The sequence below is a fragment of the Suricata suricatta genome, chromosome 5, assembly GCF_006229205.1.
Source record: "Suricata suricatta isolate VVHF042 chromosome 5, meerkat_22Aug2017_6uvM2_HiC, whole genome shotgun sequence".
In the NCBI taxonomy this organism is placed as follows: Eukaryota; Metazoa; Chordata; class Mammalia; order Carnivora; family Herpestidae; genus Suricata; species Suricata suricatta.
In genome coordinates, this window is record NC_043704.1 from 81,723,135 (window position 1) to 81,747,786 (window position 24,652).

The 24,652-nt window shown below is 36.5% G+C and overlaps 1 protein-coding gene across 3 annotated transcripts in view; it reads right to left on the minus strand.

Annotated features, from left to right (window-relative positions):
- Window positions 1-24,652, minus strand: part of VPS8 (VPS8 subunit of CORVET complex) — a 238,633-nt gene that overhangs the window by 180,980 nt on the left and 33,001 nt on the right. For all 3 annotated transcript variants that reach the window (XM_029939720.1, XM_029939718.1, XM_029939719.1), the window contains 13 exons: window positions 21,766-21,890; window positions 20,927-21,013; window positions 18,309-18,376; window positions 16,925-17,078; window positions 16,768-16,827; window positions 15,394-15,501; window positions 11,446-11,526; window positions 10,446-10,616; window positions 5,791-5,865; window positions 4,900-4,935; window positions 3,695-3,785; window positions 3,282-3,328; window positions 2,190-2,279 (listed from right to left, as the gene is read on the minus strand). In XM_029939720.1, the coding sequence (XP_029795580.1) occupies window positions 2,190-2,279; window positions 3,282-3,328; window positions 3,695-3,785; window positions 4,900-4,935; window positions 5,791-5,865; window positions 10,446-10,616; window positions 11,446-11,526; window positions 15,394-15,501; window positions 16,768-16,827; window positions 16,925-17,078; window positions 18,309-18,376; window positions 20,927-21,013; window positions 21,766-21,890 (1,193 nt within the window). The remainder of the gene's footprint in view (window positions 1-2,189; window positions 2,280-3,281; window positions 3,329-3,694; window positions 3,786-4,899; window positions 4,936-5,790; window positions 5,866-10,445; window positions 10,617-11,445; window positions 11,527-15,393; window positions 15,502-16,767; window positions 16,828-16,924; window positions 17,079-18,308; window positions 18,377-20,926; window positions 21,014-21,765; window positions 21,891-24,652) is intronic.

The following is a 24,652-nucleotide window of genomic DNA, read 5'->3' on the forward strand; positions in this document are numbered from 1 at the left end:
GCACCTAATTTCTCCCAACCTAATTTTCCTCATCTATGCAATGGGATTAAAAACAGTATTTATCTCCATGGGGTTGTTGTGAGAATTAAATAAAAGTTAAATTAAAAAAAAAACTTCACATAGTACTTGGCATGTAATATACAGTCAGTGAATCTTGGTCACAACCCCTTTTTTTTTTTTGTAACCCTTAGCATGTTAGTATACACTCAGTGAATCTTGGTCACAACTCCTTTTTTTTTGTAGCCCTTAGCATGTTAGTAGGCACAATCCAGGTACTATTGACCCCTCTGACAGTCTTAGAGGTTCTTGCTGCTTTTCACGTATATCTCTGATTATTTGCCTCTCTCCATCTTTCATAGCTGTTCTGTGTTTTGTAGACAGATACTTCCCTCAACATTCCTTCCCATTTCCTTTCTCTTTGAATTTTTGTGGTTATGTCAAAATTTAACAATTTCCTGTTCCTTGTGAATCCAATTGTATTTTGAGGCCTAAAACCATGAGACTGCACCCATGTTTCTTCTGAAACATGTGCCTTATAAATACAGGATTCAAGCTGAGCTTATTTTTCAACATTATTACAATCTTTAAAATAAAGTGATATTTTTTCCCCTTAGGAGTCTATCCATTCAATTCCTCTAATCACTAGTAAAAAGTAAATCCAGAATAATGGTCCACCAGAATAATGGTTCACCATTATTTCCTTCCTTTACCTTCTATGAGACTAAATCATTAATAAATCAAAATATTGTAGGAGATACTTTTTTAGCAGAATGAAACTTCCAACATATATCTAGACAGCTGAACACATTACTACCAGTTTCTCTATATATAAATTTTGTAAACTGTATTAGTAGCATCATCTAGAGGGGCGCCTGGGTGGCTCCGTCGCTTACGCATCCACCTCTTGATTTCAGCTCAGGTCATGATCTAACAGTTTACCTTTTTTTTTTTATTGGGGCTTATTTCTCAATTTTACTGATAAATGTAATGAGCTTGCAGCCAAACAGTAATAAAAGTTACTCTGCCAAAAGCCCACTACTGTGACACTAAAGAGTACAGCTCAGGAAACCAAGTCCTCCTCTCATACCTTCCATCTCTGACCTGCCATATCTAGCCTTTCTTTCAAAGTTGCCAGTATCAAATGGAGATATGGAAATACATAAGCTGTGCCTGCTCTTCAGAGCTTCAAAACCCTTACATTTCTTCTAAATATTTTCATTAACGTATATAAGAAAAATAATTTTGACTGGGTTGCAAACTTTAAGATAGCAAGGACCATATCTGTTTTACACACTGTATGTCCATAATACATACAGTAGTACATAGAAGACCAAGGGGGGACCAGGTCCTGCCCACAGCCTGTTTCTGAATGGCTCATAGCTAAGAATGGTTTTTACATTTTTAAAGGTTCTTTAAAAAAAAGAAGAAAGAAAGAAAACAAAGAGGAACATTTGACACAGCCCATATGCTCGCATCAAAGCCTAAATTTGCCCATAGTGGCCCTTTTTAGAAAATGTTCACTGACTCCTGTATTAGACCCTCCAATATTTGTTAAAAGCAAAGGCAGGGAAGGGAGAGGTGAGGGAGTGCTAAAAAGTGGAGAAGGACAAACAGAAATTTGCAATAAACATTAACTGGTGATCACAACAAACAGTAAAATTCACATAATAAAAAGTTGTACAGGTCTTTAAACTGTTCCTTGACTTCCATTTTCATTGCACTCCACGAGAAACTAAAGATCTTTCATCTACGTGTTTTAGAAATCTTTTTTTTTTTTTTTTTTTAGGTAACCAATCTGTTGTCGAATCACAGGCACTCCTAGGAAAACTAAATTTAAACCTTGGTGGTACCTCTTCTCCAACTAGCCGAGTTAACATAAACTTTAGTCATCAGCAAGGTGTCAGCCACTGTGAGGTGTCAGTTCACAGGTACGTGCCCTCAGACACACATCCTCGCCTTCCACACAGCACTAGAGCTAAGCGTCAACACTCCACAGTTTACCATCTGTTCCCATGTAACCTATTACTTCAAAATTTCATTACTTAGAATGCTCCAAAAGCCCTACAATAAAGTTTCGAATGCTGAAAACGTTTAACCAAAACATGAAAGTCCTATTCTCAAGTCATATAAAAGAGCAGTATTGGACCCATTCAGAGCAACGTTTATTAGAAGCACATGCGAAGGTGTACCTGAAAATGCTGCTCCATCACCTGGATTTTCCCCTGGTCTGGACACTTTTTCAGAGCTCGATCTGCATAGTGGAAGAGGATTTCTACCATCTGTAAGGAAAACAGCCTTGTATAGAAAATTAAAATACATCTCTAAAAGTTTTCAATCCTTAATATATGTAGGTCCTCCTAAATAATACAGAACTGAGCTTTATTAAAAATATAACTTAAGATTTAAAATATACATATATATATAATTTAAAATTTTTAGTGGCTTTATTTCCCAATATTTTTAACCTCAGACTAATTTCTTGCAGCTTCGGGGCCAGTACTGATTTGCTAATCTCCAGGATCTAGATTCAGTACTACCTCTGTTTCTCAGGAAATGAAAAACTGAAGGTAAGCTCTTCAGAGAGCTCTGTTGTAGGTCTTTGCCTCAAGAACACAGATAGAAAACAAATTCCTAAAGAATTTTAGCTAATACAGAGACAACTTTCATGAGTATGAAAAGTGACCAATTTCATGTTTTCTATATGCTTACACTGATTGTGGAATGTAATTTTTACCAGTGCACTTGCACAATAAAAACAGAGAAGAATGACTATAATAAAAATTTTAAATCAACCAAGTCTAGATTAGGAAAACAAAGCCAATATTAAATGCTAGCATTAATCATATTAATGCTAATTAATAATAATAAAGTCAGCCATCTTTGCTACCTCAGGCAACACAAACACTTGTATATGTACTATTTCTCATAATTACTTACCTGTTTATAAAAACTAACAAATGTCAACTTTCTATGGGCTATATATAATCAGGCTCAGAAATAATCCAGATCCCTGAGTTTCTCCTTCCTCCTTTCTGGTGTCTTTTGAATTTCTTTTTTTAACAATTTTATCATCTTCATAAGGGAGTGACAAAGGGAAGAAAGGAAAGGTGATAAGAAGGAAGTTTAAAAGCATTCAAGATGACACCAGGGAATTATACACTTGTTTTTTAATATACTCTCTCCTTGACTAGCCATTTACCCAATCATGCCCCAAAATTCTTATCTAATACCAAAAGCAAATCTGTACTGTACCCTAGTAAAACCCCTATTAAAATACTCACCCGATCTGCAACAATAGCCTTTCGCTTACTGGCATCCCCTGATAATCCTACAGAGAAACAAAATTCAGCATAAAAACAAAATCCATAATGTGCTAACACAAGACACAATTATAACAATCCTTAGAGATCAAAATATTGGCTAATATGCCATAGTAAGATAACCTATCAACACACTTTGTTTATTCCAACCACAAATTTACCTTATGAAATTAAAGAATTTTAAAAGCAGCATTTAAAACTCTATTTCCTGTATTTGTCATTAACCTTTTCCACTAGAAATCTTTAAGGTTTAATAACATCTTGTTTAGAAAATATTTGAACACTATACTAAAATATGTTCTCTGCGTGACTAGTATTCATTTTCTCTACTCCAGAAAAACAATGTCCACTACACTGGTATTCTGTTAACTTACCCACTACTGCTTTTGCTTTTCCTTCATGGAAAGACCATGCAAGAGCCAAGGCTTCTGTAAGACAATCTTGTTTCAGGAGATGATCCACTCTCTAAAATGAACAAATGAGAGAAGTTAACTCCTTTGTCTGACCAACTACTAGGTAGAATTCCTTTCAGAAGTTGTTGCTTAACAGCTAAAACTAGTCCAATACTCATGTGACTATCTTATTTCTATGAAAAATAATTTCTTAAAGCACTGCACAGTACAGTGATTGTTTGGGCTAATACAGGCAGCCACAAGGCCCAAATATGAGACGAGGAAACAGCTGGAATGTTGCTGTAATAGAAACGGCCAGTTGTTTATCAAAACATCCATTCACTCCCTCCTCCTGTTTTTTAAAATTTAATGTTTTTATTTTTGAAGGAGAGAGAGAGAGAGCGCGCGCGCGCGCGTGCGCGCGCATGGGTGGGGGAGGGGCAGAGAGCGAGAGGGAGACACAGAACCTGAAGCAAGCTCCAGGCTCTGAGCTGTCAGCACAGACTCACAAACTGTGAGATCATGATCTGAGCCAAAGTCAGACGCTCAACAGACTGAGTCACCCAGGCGCCTCCACTCCCTCTTCCTAAATAACAAATTCCAAGTTTACCTGAGACAGCAATATACCAGCCAAAGGACATTTCTAAGACTTCCTTGTAGCCACTTAGGGCCATGTGACTAAGTTCCAGCCAATGTCAAATAACTGGAAATGTTGTTTGGCCTTTCTTGGGGATAACCTTAAAAGACAGGGGCCAGACCTTCTCTTCCCTTTCCTCCTTCCTGGAGTGTGGACTTAACACCTGGAGCTCCAGCAGCCATACTGGGACATTACATGATCTTGAGACCAGAATCCACACACAAGAATGGTGGAAGAGGACAGTATACTAAAGACCACAGAGCTCGCATACTAGCCACAAACTGCCTACCTCCAGATTGTTTTTTACATAAGAGAGAAATCTTATTGAAGCCACTGTTATTTTAAATTTCCTGGCTTTTGTAGCTAAATCTAATCCTAATTTATAGTCAGTCTTAGCAAATGAAGTACCTAATAGTTACAATGATTCTGATGTGTACTTCTGAAATTAAAAAGCACAAATCCAAATCATCTTTTCCTGCAAAGTCAAAACAGAATGTTAAGATGCTAATCAATTCAACAGCTCTACCATATAAAATTACTTTCAACTCACCTCTCTCCAGCTTCTCAGCATCATCACATAAACAGACTGGAAAATAAAGAAACAATAATTAAAGCGATTATCTTTAACAGCCTTGTTTGGGAGGCACACTGGTTGCAGTCCCGCATCTCATTTTACATCTCTTTAAGTAAAATATTTCATAGTACAATTAGAAGTGTTTACTAAAGGGTTTTCACATGCCTACATTAAAGAGTAAATTAAACAAATATTTAAAGGTAAGTCTACAGTCCAAAGAGTTATTTGCACAGACAAGAAACAAAGAATACCCAAATCCCTATAATATTTTGAATTTTGATAATGAATATTTCTCTAAGTTAAAAAAAAAAGGCAAGGAACAAATTGATATACAAATAAGTTCCTATCCCAGTGGTTCTATTTTAAGTCAAATACCTCAATGCATTTTAATATATCCTAAACTAACCTAAGCCAAAGGACATCTTAATCATATGAAAATATAAATGATAAACTATCTTCCTGGTCTTGAAACCATAAATGTAAAGATTATGAGAGTATATCCTTGAATTAAGAAAATAAGCATCCTAGAATCTAAATGAAAGTAAAAATGTCTGAAAGTAGACAAAATGAATTAACTAAAAATCACAACCATATACCCCTGAAAGAGAGGGGCGCCTGGCTGGCTCAGTCAGTGGAGCATGCAACTGTTAATCTCAGGGCTGTGAATACAAGCCCCACACTGGGCACAGTGTTTACTTAAAAAATAAATCCCCTAAAAAAAATAAAATACACACACCCTCTAAAAGTGTTAGATTCCTGCTGATGAATATGCACTTTGTAACACACTGCTATCTTTTCCAGCAACCCCCTTCAGCCGCAACTATCCTGGCACAAACAAATGTCAAGTCACAGAGCAGAAGAGCTTACTTTTGTCCCCAGATAAAAGATCTGACCACCGTAACTACTGATGGACTGATAACAAGCCTTCTCTCCAACCAAAGCCTATAAAAAAAAAAAGTAAAAATAACATGTATTAGAGAGTTGACATTTTAAAGAATGTCAATTACACAGAAATTTTAGATCAACAGTTTTATCCCATAAATTAGTGGGGGAAAATGTCAGTCAAGCACCAGTCTGTCAGTGGAAGTGGTAGAAAAGACAAAGCACAAGTTAGTTCTCTGCTTACATACGGCCTTTTTATTTTTCAGAATAATACAGAAATGGGAAGAACATGCCAACTTTCGAAATCTAAAGGGAAAATGTTACAACCCGCCCATTACTGAGAGACAGATATTCACTGCTTCTGGCAAAGAACTGGGCTGCTTGAGAATGGCACCTCTATGTTCTTTGAAATACACATCAATAAAATACAGGAAGAAACAGGAAGACAAAACAGCTTAATTTATGGGAGTCAGCACAGCCCAGCAAAAGAGAAATGAAACCTACCATGTGATAAATTTGGGTTGCCAATTTTGGCTCTGTCACTTAAGGTATGACCTTAAACAAGTTTCAAACTTCTAACATTCCTTTTTCATCTTTGAAAAACCATGCAGTTTCTATGAAACTTAAATATGTTAATATTTATAAGTGTCTCAAAATATGCAAATAGCCAATAACTGATAACTATGATAAGTTTTAAACTTTTACTATGAAATTTAAAAAGATAGCCAAAAGCAGAGAGAATAACATAATCAATACTCTGCATCCATTAATCAGCCTCATTAATTACCAAATCATCACCTATATTCCTACTGACTCCCCTATACACAGTATAATTTTGAGATGAATCTCAGAGTTTCAATATTTCATTTATAAAAATTTAGTATATGTATAATAAATTAGTCCTTTTTAACATAACTAGAACTTCATTAGCATACTTTTAAAAAATTAACAATCATTCCTTAGTATGAAATATCCAGTGTTTAGACTTCAAATGGTCTCAGAAATGCCAAATGTTGTTGAGGTTTTGTTTTGTTTTTGCTTTTTCTACATTTCATGTGACTAAATCTAAGATCCAACGAAGGGCCACATATTGGAGCTAGCTGATATGTCCCTTAATTCTCTTTTAATTTATAGGTTTTGACTGTACCTCTCTCAAACCTTTATTTTCCTCGAAGTTAACTGATGAAACTAGAATGCTTAATTCCAGTTTCCCACTATCTGGATTTTGCTAGCTGCATCCACATGCAATCTTTTAATATGTTCCTCTGTCTTCCATATTTTCTCTAGAAGATGCTTGATTAGAATCAGGGTCTTTGATTTTGGTTTGGTTTTTTGGCAACACCACTTTAAGTATGATGTTAGCTTTAAGATTTTGTCGATACCCTTGATTATTGGGTTAAAAAAGTTCCCTTCTATTCCCAGTTTGCTGTGAATTTTCTGAGGAATGGCTACTGAACTTTGTCAAATGCTTCTGATATGATTTTTCTTTTATAATCAACTAGTACGGTAAATTATATTGATTTTGAATGTTAACCACCCTTGCATGCTTTGGATTAACACCATTTGCTCATGATTTAGTACTCTTATACATCGCTTGTTTCTATTTGCTAATATTTTGAGTATTTTTGCTTCTATGCTTATGAGGATATTAGTCTGTAGTGTTCTTTACTATAGTATCTTTGATTTTACCATCAGAGTCAATCTAATCTCATAAAAAGAATTAAACGCTCTCTTTACTCCATTTTTTTAAGATCTCTGTGTACAATTGATACTATTTTTCCTTAAATATGACAGACCTCACTTGTGAAGCTGTCTGGGCCTGGAGCTTCTCTAGAGAGAATTAATCATTTCTTTAACTGATGTACAGTGACTTACACTTTTGCTTCTTGAGTCAGTTTTGGTAATCTGGGCATTCCAAGGAATTTTTCCATTTCACCTAAAGTTGTTGAATTTACTGGCATAAAGTTATGTGCCTTATCTTTTTAATATCTATACTCTCTACAGGGATAACACTTCTTCCATCCCTGATACTGGCAACTGGGTTTTCTCTTTTTCTTAATTAGTCTCACTAGAGGCTTATCAATTTTATTTCTCTTTTAAAGAACCAAGCTTTTGATTTGATTTTCTCTGTCTGTCCATTTTCTATTAAATTGATTTGTGTTCACCTTTTTATTTCTTCCTGCAATCTAATTTAAGTTATATTTCTCTATTTCCTTAATTAAGGTAGATGCTTAGGGCATTAATTTGAGATGTTTCTTCTTTCCTAATATAAGTATTTAATGCTATAAGTTACTCTTAAAAACTAATTTACTGTAAGCCGCAAGTTTTGATATGTTGTAATTTCATTTTCATTCAGTTTAAAATATATTCCAATTTTCTCTGAAATTTCTTCTTTGACTCACAGGTTATTTAGGAAAGTATGGGTTAAATTCCAAATATTTGGGTTCTTCCCAGACTTACCCTGATGATTCCTCCAACAATTTATGAAAGTCTGCTTGGCGGCTGAACGTATAACCTATACTGGTGCATGTTCCACGTGCTCTTGAAAAAAGTTTGTAACCTGCTTTTGTTTGGTGGAATATTCTGTAAATGTCATTTAGGTCAATTGGCTGATCAATAGTGTCTAAGTCTTCCATACCCTTAATGATTTTCTGTCTACTAATTCTATTAACGACAGGAGGTTTGTGTAATTGTGGTTTGGCAGTTTCTTCTTTCCGTTCTGTCAGTGTTTGCTTCACATGCATTAGAGGTCTGACACTGGGTGCTTAAATCTTTAAGGATGTTTTATCTTCTTGTAATCCCTTTTTATCAATTTGAAATTTCTCTTTATCTCTGACAAGATTTCCTACTCTGAAATCTAGTGATTATGATTGGCGTTTGCAGGGTATGTCTTTTTCTGTCATCTTTTAATTTATCTAGGTCTTTGTACTTAATGTGTTTTGTACAGAGCACAGATGTGGTTCTTGCATTTCTTTATCCAGTCTGACAATCTGCCTTTTAATTGAAATCTTTAGACTATTTCCATTTCCTGCAATTGATGTGGTTGAGTTTAGATTAGTTATCATATTAATTGTTTTTTCTACTTGTATTGTCTGTTCCCTTTTTTTTAGGCTTCACTGAATTTAACATTTTTTAACATTCCACTTTGTCATTACTATTATTTAGTTATGTATCTTTTTTTCAGTGATTCCTCTAGTGTTTACAACACGTAACTTTAACTTTCCTCTGTCTACATTTAGGTACTATCATACTATTTGATGTAGGATATAAATCCTCACAATCATATACTTCTGTGCCGCACCCCCTGCTGTGTGCTACTTTCATCATACACACTACTTCTACGTTGTCATAAACGTTACATTATTTTTGTTTTAAATTGCTCTTGTTAAATAACAGTGCAGAGGTATAATTTACACACCACATAATTCACTTATTAAACATATAATTCAATAGTTTTTAATAAATTTACAGTTGCCCAACCAACACTAAAATTCAGTTTGAGAACACCATTTTCAGTAACCATTCAAACATAAGAAAATACCTAAGTGTGGGGTAATAACTAGTGAATTCTACTGCATTGCTATTTCTTAGTCTGGATTTTCTTGGTTTCTAAATTCGGAGGCTGGAAGATCCTTTTATATATTTTTTAAACTCTGAAGTTCTACTATCTCAAAAGATGTGAGGAATGGCTGCATATCACACAGTAGATGCTCGTTAAATATGAACATTATTACTTTTTTCTTCCATGAAATTACCCAGGAAAACCTCTAAAATTCCTGCTTACAAACCATTGGTTTTGGAAACAAGAGATCACAGTAAACTCCCTGTGTAAATTGCTAACAGCCATCACTGTGGTTGCTTAAAATACAGTAAAATTAATACTAAGATCATCCTTATGGGTCTTCTACCTCTCCCAACTCCTACCTTTCATTATCTCCTGTTTCTAAAGAGCCTTCTTTTCTTCTCTCAAAGCCATCTTTACCTTTTAATGACCACAGCCACCACACCTGCTCAAGTCTTTACCAATCCCCCCAATATTTCAATATTTCCAGAGCCTCAGAGGCTACTTGTCTCTAGTCATTCATCCCTTAAATCTATCAGGCTTACTGCCACCATATTAAACTTCCTAAAACATTTTGCTTTTACAATTCCTTTCTCATAAATTTTCAATTTCATTTTATTATTTTAGTATAAAATTTAAAATTTTGATATTCTATTAGTCACATTTTTTTAAATGTTTTATTTATTTTTGATACAGAGAGAGACAGAGCATGAGAGGGGGAGGGGAAGAGAGAGAAGGAGACACAGAACCGGAAGCAGGCTCCAGGCTCTGAGCTAGCAGTCAGCACAGAGCCCGATGCGGGGCTCGAACCCACGAACGTGAGATCTGACCTGAGCCGAAGCCAGAGGCTTAATCGACTGAGTCACCCAGGTGCCCCTATTAGTCACATTTTTGAAGAGAAGGTAACAGCAATTACTGTTTTAGTTCACATTTCTGAATACTTACAAACACATCCGTATCCACTTCAATCTAGTAGCTTTTAAAGAAACAGCTAACTCCTCAGTTCCTATTTCTAAAGCAAACAACAACAAAATACCAAATATATCAAAGCAATACTAAGATAACAGATTCCCCTTACCAGCGCCTGGCTAACATTTCCTCCGGTGGCTAGGGATTTGAAATGGCTGCTGTTATAGACCAACTGAACTTCTGAGATCTCCACTGTTTCCAATTCCTCCTGAGTCTGCCGATCAATCACATGCAGCTTCTCCACGCTGTCTAAGAGCACAACTGTGCGTGAGTTTATCCACTGCAAACCAAGCACACCACAACACAACTGTGAAGCCCATCCCACACTATTTAAGACAAAAAGAAAGCCTGGCCACTCAGTTAAAGTACATTGAGTACTTAATCCATTCAGTAACTTGAGGACAATCACCACAAGGACTACTCAGATGATAGCAGTGGTAACAGTGCACAACACAGTACTCGGTTCTGACAGTGTTAAAAAAGGTAACTAAGAGCTTTAACAGATACATTATAGGATATGTTAGTTTTAGTACAATTATAAGGTACACTGCACAAATGATGTAAACAAAATTACAAACTATGCATTTCTTGTGTTTTTTATATTAATTTTTAAAAAGGACAAATAAACCTGCTAAACCTAGGTGGTCAAATGATTGTTAGCATTTATATAGGTTTTAAAACAGAAGCTGTTTAAAATATATATTTCCTTTAAAACCTCCCTACCAATTATGGGAGAGTCCTTGGCTTTTCTATTTCTCTATGTTCCAAGTTTTCATTAATAAATACTATTATAATTTTAGAATAACTTAATCATGATCGTCAAGAAATCCACCCAAAATTCTTCTGAACATATCAGGACATCAAAGAAAACTTCTCCTAATCCTGCCAGTGTTCAAAAGGACATAAGGCTGAAAGGCAATTAAAAATAATGTGTCATTATACCAAACTCAAATGCTATTCAATGTAAGCAGAACTTCACACTTCGGTCCATATTTTACATAATCCGAAAGGCCATTGTTCATGACAGAAATCCTGGTAGTTTGAATACACCACAGACTCCAAACAATTACATGAAATGAATGGAGCAAATTAATCTGAATAACACTCACAGTGAAGTTGATGAGATCATAATAGAGGTGAAGATGCTTTTGCTTTGTAACATGTATTGCTCCAGACTCATCTCTCTTCACCTGGTAATGAAATAAAAACCATTTAAATACCAGATGTTTTTTGAGGGATTTTTTTTTAGGTACCTAATTATACTCCACCTAGAAAATGATTTCCATTCAGAGTATGGATAAGCTCAAAATACTGGCAACTAAAGAAACTACTATACAAATGAAAAACATCATTCACACCATGATCTGTAACAAAATCCAAGGCATCTGTGACAGTGGTCTAGTGGTCAGTACTGTTCTGTATTTTCACTCTACTACAAGTCAGAACAAACTAACTTCATCCCATTAGTGACTGTACTTAACTAGAGTTAAGCATAAAATGGGATTGACAACATGGTGATAGTCAAAAAGGTCATTAAAAAAAAAAAGGCAGTGATAAAATTAGATTTTTCCTAAGTATACTATTACAGGCACAGACGCAGACTTTCTGGCTCGCCATAGTCGTCTTTGTCTGCCGACCAGCTTCCTTGTGCATCCCTAGGAACGGCACTTCCTTTACCCTTCAAAACCTCCAAGGGTCCTTTGGTCTCAGTGTGAATTATGGGATACTGCTTTGACCTTCATGTAATGTTCAAGTCCTGTGTGTCCCTATTTAAACAAGAAGAGTAATGAATAACTGAGGAAGAAATGTAAAGGAGGTGCTTTCCAGAAAAGGTCTCGGAAATTTATAAATAGATGAAGACTCAGCATGGAAGACTTGGTAGTTAAGTCTCATCCTTCTCCATGAAAATATAGCTAAGAAAAAGCTCAGAAAACCTGGGGTTAATGAAGTTTACTATTACAGCTCAAATAGTCCAAAATTTCCCATGAGAACTTAAAGGGTCAATATTTTATTTACACATGTGTACATACATTCTCTAATTTTTAATCATCCTTGTAATTTGCTTTCTCTGCTTCTGCTCCAAGGTGACAGAGCACTGAATCCAACCTGGGATCTCTTATACTCTCCCATAGTAGTGTTCTGGATAGATGTCTTCCTTTCCTTTTAAGCCCCAATTCCTCTATCTTCTGGTCCCATCACTTAAGTGTTGACCTCTCCAGACACCTGAACAACTGAGACCTCTTAATGCAGGCCCTTCATGTTCTCTCATCTTTGCTTCACTAAGTCACGTCCCCTGCAAGAAATGATACTCTAGCAGGAGGAGCATGTGTTTGAGCGCCACTATCGTATCTGTGTTACCAAGGGCCAATCACTTACTCCTTCCCAGTTTCTTCCTTTGAAAAATGAAAATAAGCACCAAACTGTTTCCTATTTAGCATACGCTGAAAGTGTTTCACAAACAAAAAAACAATGCCAACATTACCTATTCTCCTAAGATTCACAGGGCCCTTGCTAAAGAAAATCCCTTCATTTTATACACTCTAAACCCCACCCCCTCCATCACTGTTTAATATTACCCCTCCCTTGCTAGCATACTCATTAACTCCTTTTTAAGGGCCCTTTTCCTTTTGCGATCCAACATGTTTCTGACTTCTCTATCTTCAAATAGACAAAAACAAAAAGCCTTTCCTTCTTTCTTACAGATATTTAATCTTTCTCTTTTCTCTTACAGTCAAATGCAATGATTACGTGAGTTCGCTCTCCTACACACCCATTTCTTTAATAAGGCTCTATAATGTAGCTTCCACCTCCACTCCATTGATACTCAGTCCTCTGAAAAGTTTCTAATCAACAACCGTTTGCATATCCAGTGGTCTATCGTCAGTCTTACCCCTTGATCTTTATTTAACAACGCTATTACCCTGGAACTGACCAGGTCCAGAAGCCTCTCCTTTGTCTCCTGTGTGACGCCACACCCTCCTACTTTCCCTTTACCTCTAAGTGCCTTTACTGGAACATTCTTTCTTGACTTCCTTTTTTTTCCCCTTTCCCTTGTGAGTGACCACCAAGGTTATATATGCTCTGGCTTTTGTTCTTCACAACTTCAACTGCATTCTCTATTCTGAAATCCTCACTTACACTGCAGACCTGGATGCCATCTGCCCAGAAAACATTCCCTGAGAGAACACTTAAGAATCCCACCTTCACTTCTATCTCAACACACTCAAATCCTCTGTAATCCTAACTCTTCAAATAGTTCATGCTTCTAAAATGCAAAGTAAGAATCACAAGGTTTCATTCACATCCTTCAGTCCCCAGGTGCAGTAAGATGAGAAGCCTCATCCTTCCTTCAAAAAAATGTCATCTCTAACTCTCACTGCAACCAAGAATCCTTGTCTCAAGACCTCACACCTGCTTTGGCACAAAACCAAAACCCTCCATTTCCCTGCTACCACCTATATTCTTTCTGCTACATTTTCCTAAAATACCACTTTAATCACATCTTTATCTATTTAATTACCTAAGAACCTGTGACAACTCATTACCAATCTAGGCCAATTATATACCCTGGATCAGGGGGTCACCAAACTTTTCTGTAAATGCCACATATTAAATATTTTGGGTTCTGTGGACCATACAGTCCTGTAACGTCATTTCTGCCACTGTAGTATGAAAGATTCCATAAATAATACAAAACCAAATGGGTATGACTGTGTTCCAATAAAACTTTATTACAAAACAAGAAGCTGGCAAGATTTGGTACACAGGCCATTGTTTGCCACACCTCATATAAATCTACACGATATATTCAACTTTATTTCCCACAGGTTTCTCGCTCTCATTAAGCATATTAAGCATCTACCACATGTAGGCACTGCCCACAGTGCTGGTATCCTTAGACTTATGGAGCTCACTCTTAATGAGGAAGAAAAATATTAGTCACGTAATTTAAAAAGTGCTGAATATTACCAAAGAAGAAGATAGAAGGTCTTGTGGGTGCATGTAGCAGGGAACAGTTCAGGAAATCAGGGGAGGCAACGTTAATCACAAGTTAGGTAGGATAAAGCGGAAGAGAGGACAGAGCTTCCCTGGCAGAGGTGAGAGCATCTACAAAGACACCGGAGGTAGCGCCTGGTTAGAAAGCTATGCCAGAGCCAACACTAAAAGAAATGTCAGTGTTGCTTAAGTTGGGTAGCAGCAATGGGGGAGTAAAAAATGAGAGTAAATTCAGGAGATGTTGGAGATAGAGTCGACGGGAAGCAGTGAAGCAGCAGAGAAGGAGAAAGGGAAGTGAGAGGCAATCGCTAAGTTTCTAGCTGGAGAAACCAGGTGAAGAGTTGTGTCCTTGCTTCACTGAGCTAGGAAACCCAAGGAGAGATTACGCAGCCACACTCTTACCTCTATAACTTTAGTTCATCTTATTTCTCCCAATAGCACACTTCGCCCCTCCTGGGATATCTGTCATATATCTCCTTCAGAGAGTCTTCCATAGCCTATCCAGCCCATACAAATCTCTCCAAATCTCTCCAGACTCTGAACTTATATCAACTTTTAGTTCTCATCACATAGCTGAATCCTTAAACATAGTCTCCCTAGTAGTAATGAGCATAGGGGTTTTGTCTCTCAACATTTGAAGTTATGTGAAGGAAGAAATTATGTTTTATACTTCCTTCAACTGTTTCTATATCCATCAGTGTAGAGAACACAGAACATGTCCAATGATGCCTGTTGTATAATACACCACATGTAGATAGACAGGTAAGCCATTAATAGACACATACACATTCATATATTTATACATACACACAAACCATTAATTATCTGTTGGTCAAAGGAGAGGGAACTGAGGAATATACATGCAGGGGCATGAGGCTAAGGTGATCAGTTGTTTTCTGTGTTAATCACTAAAGCCCTCAATTAAAATCAAATGATCACTCTCTCTCCAAAGAATTATAATAGCATATTTCTTTGACACAATCAATATTAAATCACTAGTGAATCAGAAAAAAATATTATGATAAAGAACTTTTTAACAAATCTAGCATATCAGGACTTACCAACAGAAAATGAACAACATCTCCTCTGCAGAAGGCAAGCATGGGATTCACGTAATTATGCACTGCCACAAAGTGCCAGGCCAACAATGGAACACTGGAAGGATCCATCTGAATGAAGAGAAGGCCAAAAAAAAGAAAAAAAAAAAGGTCATCACTGTTAACAGACAGGAGAAAGAGAAAATTAATTAAAAACAGCATCTGACTACTGTTCCTTGATAAAATGTCTCCCAATTTCTCAATAAAACTCCAGTGAAGCAGGAACTGACTGGGAGGTGTCATAAGGGTACGTTCTGGGTTGATGCTAATGTTCTATATCTTGACAGAGGTTTGGGTTACAAAAATATATACATTTATTAAAGTTCAGCAAATGTATGCTCAAGACCTGTGCATTTCATTGCAAGTAAATTCAACACCAAAGGAGAAACAAATATTGAACTCTAGCTAAACATAATGTGTGTTGCATATTTAGGCAAGAGTATTTACTTCTCAATTTACTTGGAAGTACATTTAAAATAACATAATGTGATGGGTAGACAGAGAGATGGCTAAATATATGATAAACTATTAATGATAGAATTTAGATAGCAGGTATACAGATGTTCAATGTAAAATTCCATTTCTCTATTTGAAAATGTTAATATTGGGAAAAACAATAAAAATATACAGAAAGATGCACACACACCACCATGATAAACCTCACTTAGCCAGCGAAGCTTAGGTTTCTTAGATTTAAGAAACGTTAATGACAATCTCAGCTAGCTGCGCCATCTGAAAGGGCAGATCTGCCTCCCTGGGGCCCAGAGGTACATAGAGTACCAACAAACACACACAAGAGTGATCTCCCTCAGTATAGGGGCTGCGTTCTCAGTCTTGGTTCCATACCATCATTCTCCATCTCATCCCATCAATACCTCTCCTAATATATATACTGGAAGATCACAACTGTCTGAAAACAACCAAGCAGGAAAGGAAAAGGAAACTGGGGTATGCATAATAGATTCTGGGAAGTATAATCCTCCAAAGTAAAATACTAGAGGCAGAAGTCAAAGAAAGCATAAGTAGTAGTAGTTTATGCTATACCCTATGGTGGGGCATTCTCTATCTGTAGTTCAGTATCAAAGCAGCAGCTGTTTATGAGAGAACAACTTAAAACGATAAAGGTAGAAAAGTACAAATCTCATGATCCCTAGGACACCGCTCAGTCACCCGCTTATGCTGCTTTGGTGACATGAAGGTTAAGTCCAGACAATGATCTTTGGAGCACTGACTTCCATTCCTCCTCATTTTCTAACAATCGCACAGAATTCACCGCATGTAAGTCATTTCCCCTCCTGGACTGGCCTTTTTGCCAGTAAGATGGAAAGGTTTACTCACCCTTCCATAGGGAAAAGTCATCCACACTTTCAAGGAGGGTTTCAATCCAATGACCAGTATCTTTAGAAGAAAAATGTATTTTTAATGTTTGTAATTTTCTTTTTGGGGTATTGAAAGTCTCTAAAAGTTATGCGTTTCACCTTCTAAATACACCGACCTTTGTTAAGGATGCCATGGCCAATAAAGAAAACTGTGTGATGGGATGATCTTTCAACTCAGGCTTAGAATGGAGAGGCTCAATACAGCAAACTTCACCCTTGGAGCCACTGAACAGACACCTAGATTCACACGTTCTCACTCCCATCACTCTCCTGCAAATGTAACCAAAAAATTCAGAACTGATCTAGTAATGATTCAAGACACTACCATCTCAAGCACAGACTATTACAGTAGCCTCCTAACTCCTATTCTTGCCTCCAACAATCTAACTCCATAGGACAGGAACATGATCTTTGATTTATCACTCTTCTCCTAAAAATGGTTCAATCGTTGGCCACTGTATATAAAATAAAACCCAAACTCTTTACAATTTTTTAAAAGTTCCTGTTATGACCTGGCTCCTGCCATCACTCCTCTCCCACTACTGCCAAAATCACACTCCATCCACAAATATCTCCTTGTTGCTGCTCTAGCAAGCCAAATTTGGGCTCACTTCAAAGCCTTTGGGCTCAAACATCCCTCTGCCTAGAACACTTCTTTGCATTTGTTGACCAGATTATCATTCAGGTCTTTGCTCAAATGTCACCTTCCTGAATTATCTTCAGTGCAGCATGCTGTTTGGTCTTATTCTCTTCACAGCACTCATAACTATTTGAACTTATCTCATTTATGTGTTCATTTATTGCCTGTATCCCTACCCCTACCTCTATCCCAACTAGAATTTAAGTTCTAATAGAGTAGCAGCCTTGTCTGGTTCACAGCTACAAGTCTGGTGCCTAGAACAATGCCTACATATAGGAGATGCTCATTAAATATTAGCAGAATAAATAAATGGTACTTTGTCAGCAGTTACTTTGGGCTAGCATTGCTAGAAAGTATAAGAAATATAAGAAACATAATCCTGACTCTGAAAACTTATAGAAACACAATGCACATTGAATTTTATGTTCTGCTTTCTTTAAAACTCTGCCTTATAATTGTTCTCCCATGTATTCAGTCTTTGCTCTTAAAGAGAAACAGGGCAATTTGAAGGCAATAAAAACCTTTCTACACTATTAGAGTTATTATCAACTGGGCCTGGGACCTAAACCAAAATTAGTGACATACTCCGGAATTATGATTCCCAAGCCTGACAGTTCATATGAATTCCGTGGGGAGCAGGAGTTCAGCATCCCAATTCAGACCTACTGAGACAGAATTTTGGGAGGCCAGGCCTGGAGCTCCAAATGTTCTAGAAGCCTCCCCAGGTCACGATAATAGACAGCCATAACCGATTTTCAATCACATGGGTTTTCCAGACCTCTTCATGTTTAGCTTCAAGTCATTAAACCAGAGCTAGTCTTTTGATTTCATTTGTCAACAAATGTCCATTAGTCTCTTACTTAAATGTCAATTCAAAAACAGAGCCTCCGCTGTCATTGCAAATTGCAAGAGTTGGATCATCTGTAAACTAAACAGAGAAGAAATTAATTCCTTACAGATTTTTCAACAACCAGTCAAGTATCAAAAAGGTAAGGGAAAAATTATCACATTTTAAAAATCTAAAAACAAACATATTCAATAGCATTTGAAATCACCTAAACTAGATTTAGCTCATCATTCTAAATATGCAAACTTACCTGTATTCAGAATAAAAATGACTCCCTATCCTTAAAAAGCTGAGGCTTTAAAAAAGTAAAACCACCTTCCATCAGGATAAAAGAAAAATAAAAACTATGACTCATATAAGCCCTAAAGTTTTCCACTTAGGTTCTTAACGTTAACTTTTTCTAACATGCTATTAAACTGAATAGGACAGACTGGATACATTTGCAGTTGCCTAGTTTCCAAGAACAAAGACATAGCAAAATATATTTGCTATCTTTGGGAAATAAAGTTGAATATGTTTTCTGTATATGAAGAATAAACCCATTTAAAATAGTTGAACTTTTTATGTAACTCTGCCAAAAATGTGCTTCCTCCTCATCTTTGACAGAGCACACTTCAGTTATTACCTACTCTGGAAAACTCAAAACAACAAATAATGCTCACAATGACAGTCTTAAGGGCTTATAAGATATGGTATATATGAATGCTGCATGATACAAAAGTAACTTGAGTCATTTAGAGTGACTGGTCCTCCTAACCCTATAGATTGGTGAGCCATCCCAAAGGGCATGCCTTCATCCTCTTAGTCAGGGACAGCTGAGGTACCAGAGACTCCTGTAAAATTATTCCTCAACCCCGCATATAAGCATAATGAGACCCACACCTCTGCTCTCAATTCTTTTAGCTGGGCAACTGCCAGAGTAGAAGGTATATATCCAGAACATAGGAGACACAGTTGAACTTGCAGTTTTATTTATTAATCTTCTACTTATCTGTTTCATAATGTACTTAAATATTAGTAGAGTAGTACATTTATAATTATTTTTAAAATAAATATATATACATACATTAAGGATGTAAGCCCAAATTGTTATTGATGGTATACAGGGTTAAGTTTGGAGAACAATGAGTAAGAGTACTAAAGCACACATAGCTGTTGTTGATCCAAGACCTGGAAAGTATTTAGTCATACATATCATTTGCTACCCCTTACTGCAATGCACTGCATCTGCATGAACCACCTTTACCACCAATCCCAAGCAACACAATGGCTACTGCTTCTATGCTTTTAAGTTTACGGGTGTGAGGGGTGAAGGGAGAGAACACGCACACACCCACGTATGTAAATGGGACAGGGAAAGAGATGGAGAGAGAGAATCCCAAGCAGGCTCCATGTGTCAGCATAGAGCCTGATGTGGGGCTCAATCTCGAACTGTGAGATCATGACCTGAGCCAAAATTAAGAGTTGGACACTCAACCAACTGAGCCACACAAGTACCCCCTACTTCTATACTTTTCACCTCAGCTGCATTCCTCTCTTTCCTTCCCACCTTTATCTCTTCTATTTCCTATTGTTCTCTCAAGGATTTGGCTTTTTGCTGTAAATGGACTATCCTTTTACAAACACCACCGATTAGTCATTCCTTCAACCAAACATTTATTGAGCAGCTACCATGTAAATAAATGAGAAACAGATTCTGGTTTCAAAAATCTTCATCTATTAAAGGATATAAGACATAAACACAAACAACTATAACAATTTAGAAGTTGGCACATACCATAGGAAAGGAGGTCAAGAAAAGTTGCCATGATGTTCAGCAACAGGAGAAATTCTACTTTTACTGGTCTGGCTGTTTTCATTGTTACTAAATGCTTCAATGCTGCTCTGTCACTAAAGACTTTTATGTAACTAACCTAGATGCAGACACATAAACTCCAGATGCTTACAGACTTTAAAAAGCATATGTATGGATAAGAGAGGTCTGCTCAGCTAAGCAACCAAATGTGTACATGATTAAAATCTAGAAGATCTGATTTTAGACTTCCCTAGTTACAGTCCTTTACCTTTTATGCTTCTGAAACATGGGCTTGACAGCATACAAAAACCAAACTTCACATTGTATGTATAAATGAAATCTGTTACCTAAGTTGGTTTATTTTTTTTAGACCTGTAAGGAGAAAGCCAAGATGCAAATCTTAATGCTTTTCCCTTAGAGGCCTGAAAGAAAATAAACCAACAGATTCATTTTTAAACATAATGTGGACCTTGGTTCTTTCACAGTTGATGCCTTGAACCTCAGGTAACTCTCAACAAATTGTGACAGAGTGCTGTTGGTGGACTAAACAGAAGGTTAAACAAAACAAAACAAAAACCTTTTTAAATCCCCCCCCATGAGTTTTCAGCAGGGCACTGCCTGCCCGCTGCCAACCTGTGGTCCAGCATCACATCCATTTTCTCTTTCTGCTGTTCTAGCTATACAACGGGCTGGCCCATCTAACCTGGAAAACATCCTATTGGGCTAGTCAAAGAAAACTTCATTTTCAAAGATTCTGTTTACAGAGAAATGTGCTTAAAAATGCATTCAAAAGCATAATAATTAGAATTATTAGACAAAGAAAGCAAAGATGTTACCTTAATATGCAATATTGCTGTTCCTGGAGGATGAGCATCTGTTATTGATCTTAGAAGTTTTCCACTGGCCAAATCCCACATCGTGATCTAGAAGATAATTAAATGCTTCAAAAACCAATTTATTGCTCTTTTTTGGACTTTAGTATACTGCCTTCTGGCTGAAATAATCCCTTGCTGGTCTATAAACATTGCAGGCAAAGAACAATGAAGTTGAAACGTAACTGAAGGTTGCAGATCCATGAAAACACAGGGCCTCTATTCCATCTTCATCTTCCCTTCATCCTACCCAATCTACTTTTCCCTTCAGATTTTAAAAGTTGCTTTTATACTGCAACAAATTTCTTTAAAGAGTCAATCTCCTTAGCAATGATAAACATTATAGGAAAAGCTTACTGCCAAACGAAGTAGTGAAGTATAAGTCAGAAGATGAGAAAGGCCAAAACTTACTGCTAGTTTCAGAAGTAGAAAGCAATACCCAAAGTGTTATCCACTAACACAGCAATGAGAATACAGAAAGCAGAACACAATATATTTAAAAAGCAGCAACAATTATCTACACTACTGTAAGGAGGTAAATTTTGGTGTAACAGCCTGGTTGGTTTGTAAAAGCTATTTACTTACATAGACACATGAATTAAGATACTAAAAATCACAAACTCTCGCTCACTTGATAACAATTATCAACAACTTTGACAAGAATTAGACTGAACAATCTCAAGTTAGGTCTATAGACATGTTACTTTAGAATTCTTGATCTTTGAGACACTACTCTAGAGATACTACTTTTTTAAAAATTGATTTTACTATTATGATACAGATAAAATAAAGTTCGCATTTACCTGTCCCTTAGCAAAGCCACAGAGAAGTCTTGAGCAGTCATTGTTGATACTGAGGGCAGAGATGGCTCCATACTGACCTCCAACACTAGTGTTCCCCAGACAGAGTCGCAAAGCTTGATTCTGATCTAAAGAAAGCAACATGTAAAATCAGCTGAAAGAAGTGAAGAGAGTGAAAAAATCTATATAGTATTAGCTTGTTTTTAAGGACTCAGGAGGTAGCAACAATCAGAAGAGTCAAATGATGAAGTTATATTCATTTTAATGTATTTATTATCTACTAGACGTTGGGCATTAAATTAGATACTAAAAATGAAGAAAAAAGCAGTATCTACAAATAAGCATAATATAAAACATGCTAATGATAAGTGAAAAAATCCATAGTAATCTGCAGGTCTTTGAACAAACCAACTATCTTTCATCTGTCTCATTCTACAATTTTATTTCCTGCTGTTTTCAGGATGCAAGGTTACAGAGAATACCATCTTTTAAAGTACCTAAAAATTTCAAATATCAAAATTTATTAATTCAGAGTTTGGAGGAAATTTACATTTATATTATCCACGAAGAAAAGGTTTCCTAGGCAAATTAACAGTGCAAACAAAATTACAGGGTAAACATTTAAACTACTTAAGAATATTATTTCCAAGCACCAACATTTGATATACTAAAAGCAAATAATTCAAATCCCTCCTAGATTATGTTACTTAAGGGCAAGGATCTTGCCTTAATCACTTCTGATTTTCTCCAGAGGTACTTAAACATTTATTAAAATTTATTATCTAATAATTGAAATAAATTCCTCTAAGTTTCTTCTTGTAGGCAATGCTTACTTTGTATAGACTTTATTATTGTACCTACTTAAAAACAATGAAAGAACAAATTTAAGCAGTCACACCTACAGGGGTACCTGGGTGGTTCAGCTGGTTAAGCGTCCAACTATTGATTTCGGCTCCAGTCATGATCCAGGGGTCATGGGATTGAGCCCCCTCCAGGCCTCTACACTGGGCATGGAGCCTGCTTAAGATTCTCTCTCCCTCTCCCACTGCCCCTCCCCTACCCACACACATCTGTGCTCCCAAAAGCATGCTCACTCTCAAATAAAAAAAAAGACACACTTGTAAGTTTTAACTGTTTAGAGGGGAAAACTCACCATATTTGCATAATCTGGAGTTTTCTGACCTCATCCAGCAATTGTTTGTGCCTCCTTTAACTATTCACATGCTACTACCTGGAGATAGATATGTCTTACTTCCACTATGTCCTCTCTAAGGGCTAAGATCATGAGTGAACTAACATTGCCAGAATACCAAGCCTGGTGCTTTGCACTCACTCAGGAGGCATCCGACAATCATCTGCATAGCTTCCACATTCACAAATCTTCCTTCTATAAGGGTAAAACTAGTTATCAGAAAGACCCTAAAGATATTTATTCTCAGATCTAGGTAGTAACACCATGTAGACCTTTTGTTCATCCAAAGTGAGTACTATACGAAGAGTTTTCTGTGTTCGTAAACTGGCACAAATAGCAATCCTCACATACTACAGGAGCTCTGACATAACTAATGGATGTAGTGTATCTGACACAAAATATTCAATGCTTTCTGAAATCATTTTATGTTTTTAAGGTTTGTATTTATTTAAGTAATCTCTACTCCCAACATGGAGCTTGAACTCAGAACCCCAAATTAAGAGTTGCACGCTCTTCCAACTGAGCCAGCCAGGCACCCCTGAAATTATTTCAGGTTTTAGCCTAAGATGAATATCCAAAAAGCAATAAAATTCATAAATATACAAGGTCTTGTGTATTTAAAAAGTCATTCTCTTTACCCACATCTAGAATTATTATAGGGGTTTTTTTCTTACTTTTTCTTTACTGAAGGTTCTTTTCCTCTCATCCAAATTATTACTTAAGGTTATTTACTTAAGGTTCTTTTCCTCTCATCCAAATTATTAAAATTTCCTTTATTCTATTTTCCCAACTCTGAACACAACACCTCATTTTGTTTTGCTTCGCTGAAATTGCCTGCCTAAAATAGTGGGTTCCATGTCCTTATCTTGTCAGGGCTGCCTTACACAGTTAGTGATTATCCATGTATCTTATTTTTCAAACTGTCAAGATAGGATGATTAGGCAACAGTGTTCTATATATATTCCCTAGTTTGAGTCCTGCATGTAGGCAACAGATGGAATGAAAGGAGGAGGATAAAGACAGAAATTCCTTCTCAGCCGCACAAAGAAGCCCCTTAGGTCTGGACTACCTGCCTTCCAGACACAGAACAGCGTCTGAATAGCATCCTGCTGGGATCCTTTCTGCTTTGAGATCCAAACTGTACACATTCTGATCCACCAATACTTAATGATACTACTGCTTTCAGATTTAGCAAAATTTACACTTTAAGTATTCTTATAACTCAAGGAGAGTAAGAACAGAATTATGAAATATGATAAAGAATTCCCATACCATTAAGAGAGGAAATAAAGAGGGAAAGAAAAACTTCTAGACTGAAAACCCAAACAGGACTCTCCTTTCCGCATACAAAAAACTAGCTAAGAAAGGGGACCAAATTATCAAATTTGGTCATTCCTGAAATATGTATGAAGTTTATATTCCACAGAACTGTGTTAATGAAAACATTCTCAACTTTTCCCCTTGATTTTTATTTTGTATTTGTTATCTTTATAATGTTCCTTTATATGGTAAGCATGGAACTGAAGAGTGTATAAAATGTAACCTGGTTTTTAACTCCATAAAGATTAATTCATATTGCTGTCTTTGCACATTCTGTATTTGTGGTACCATATTAATAAACCTGCTATCAAGCAACTAAGATGAAATTCAGAAAAGGGAGAATTTCTGTATAAAGAAGAAACCAGAATCTTATGGGAG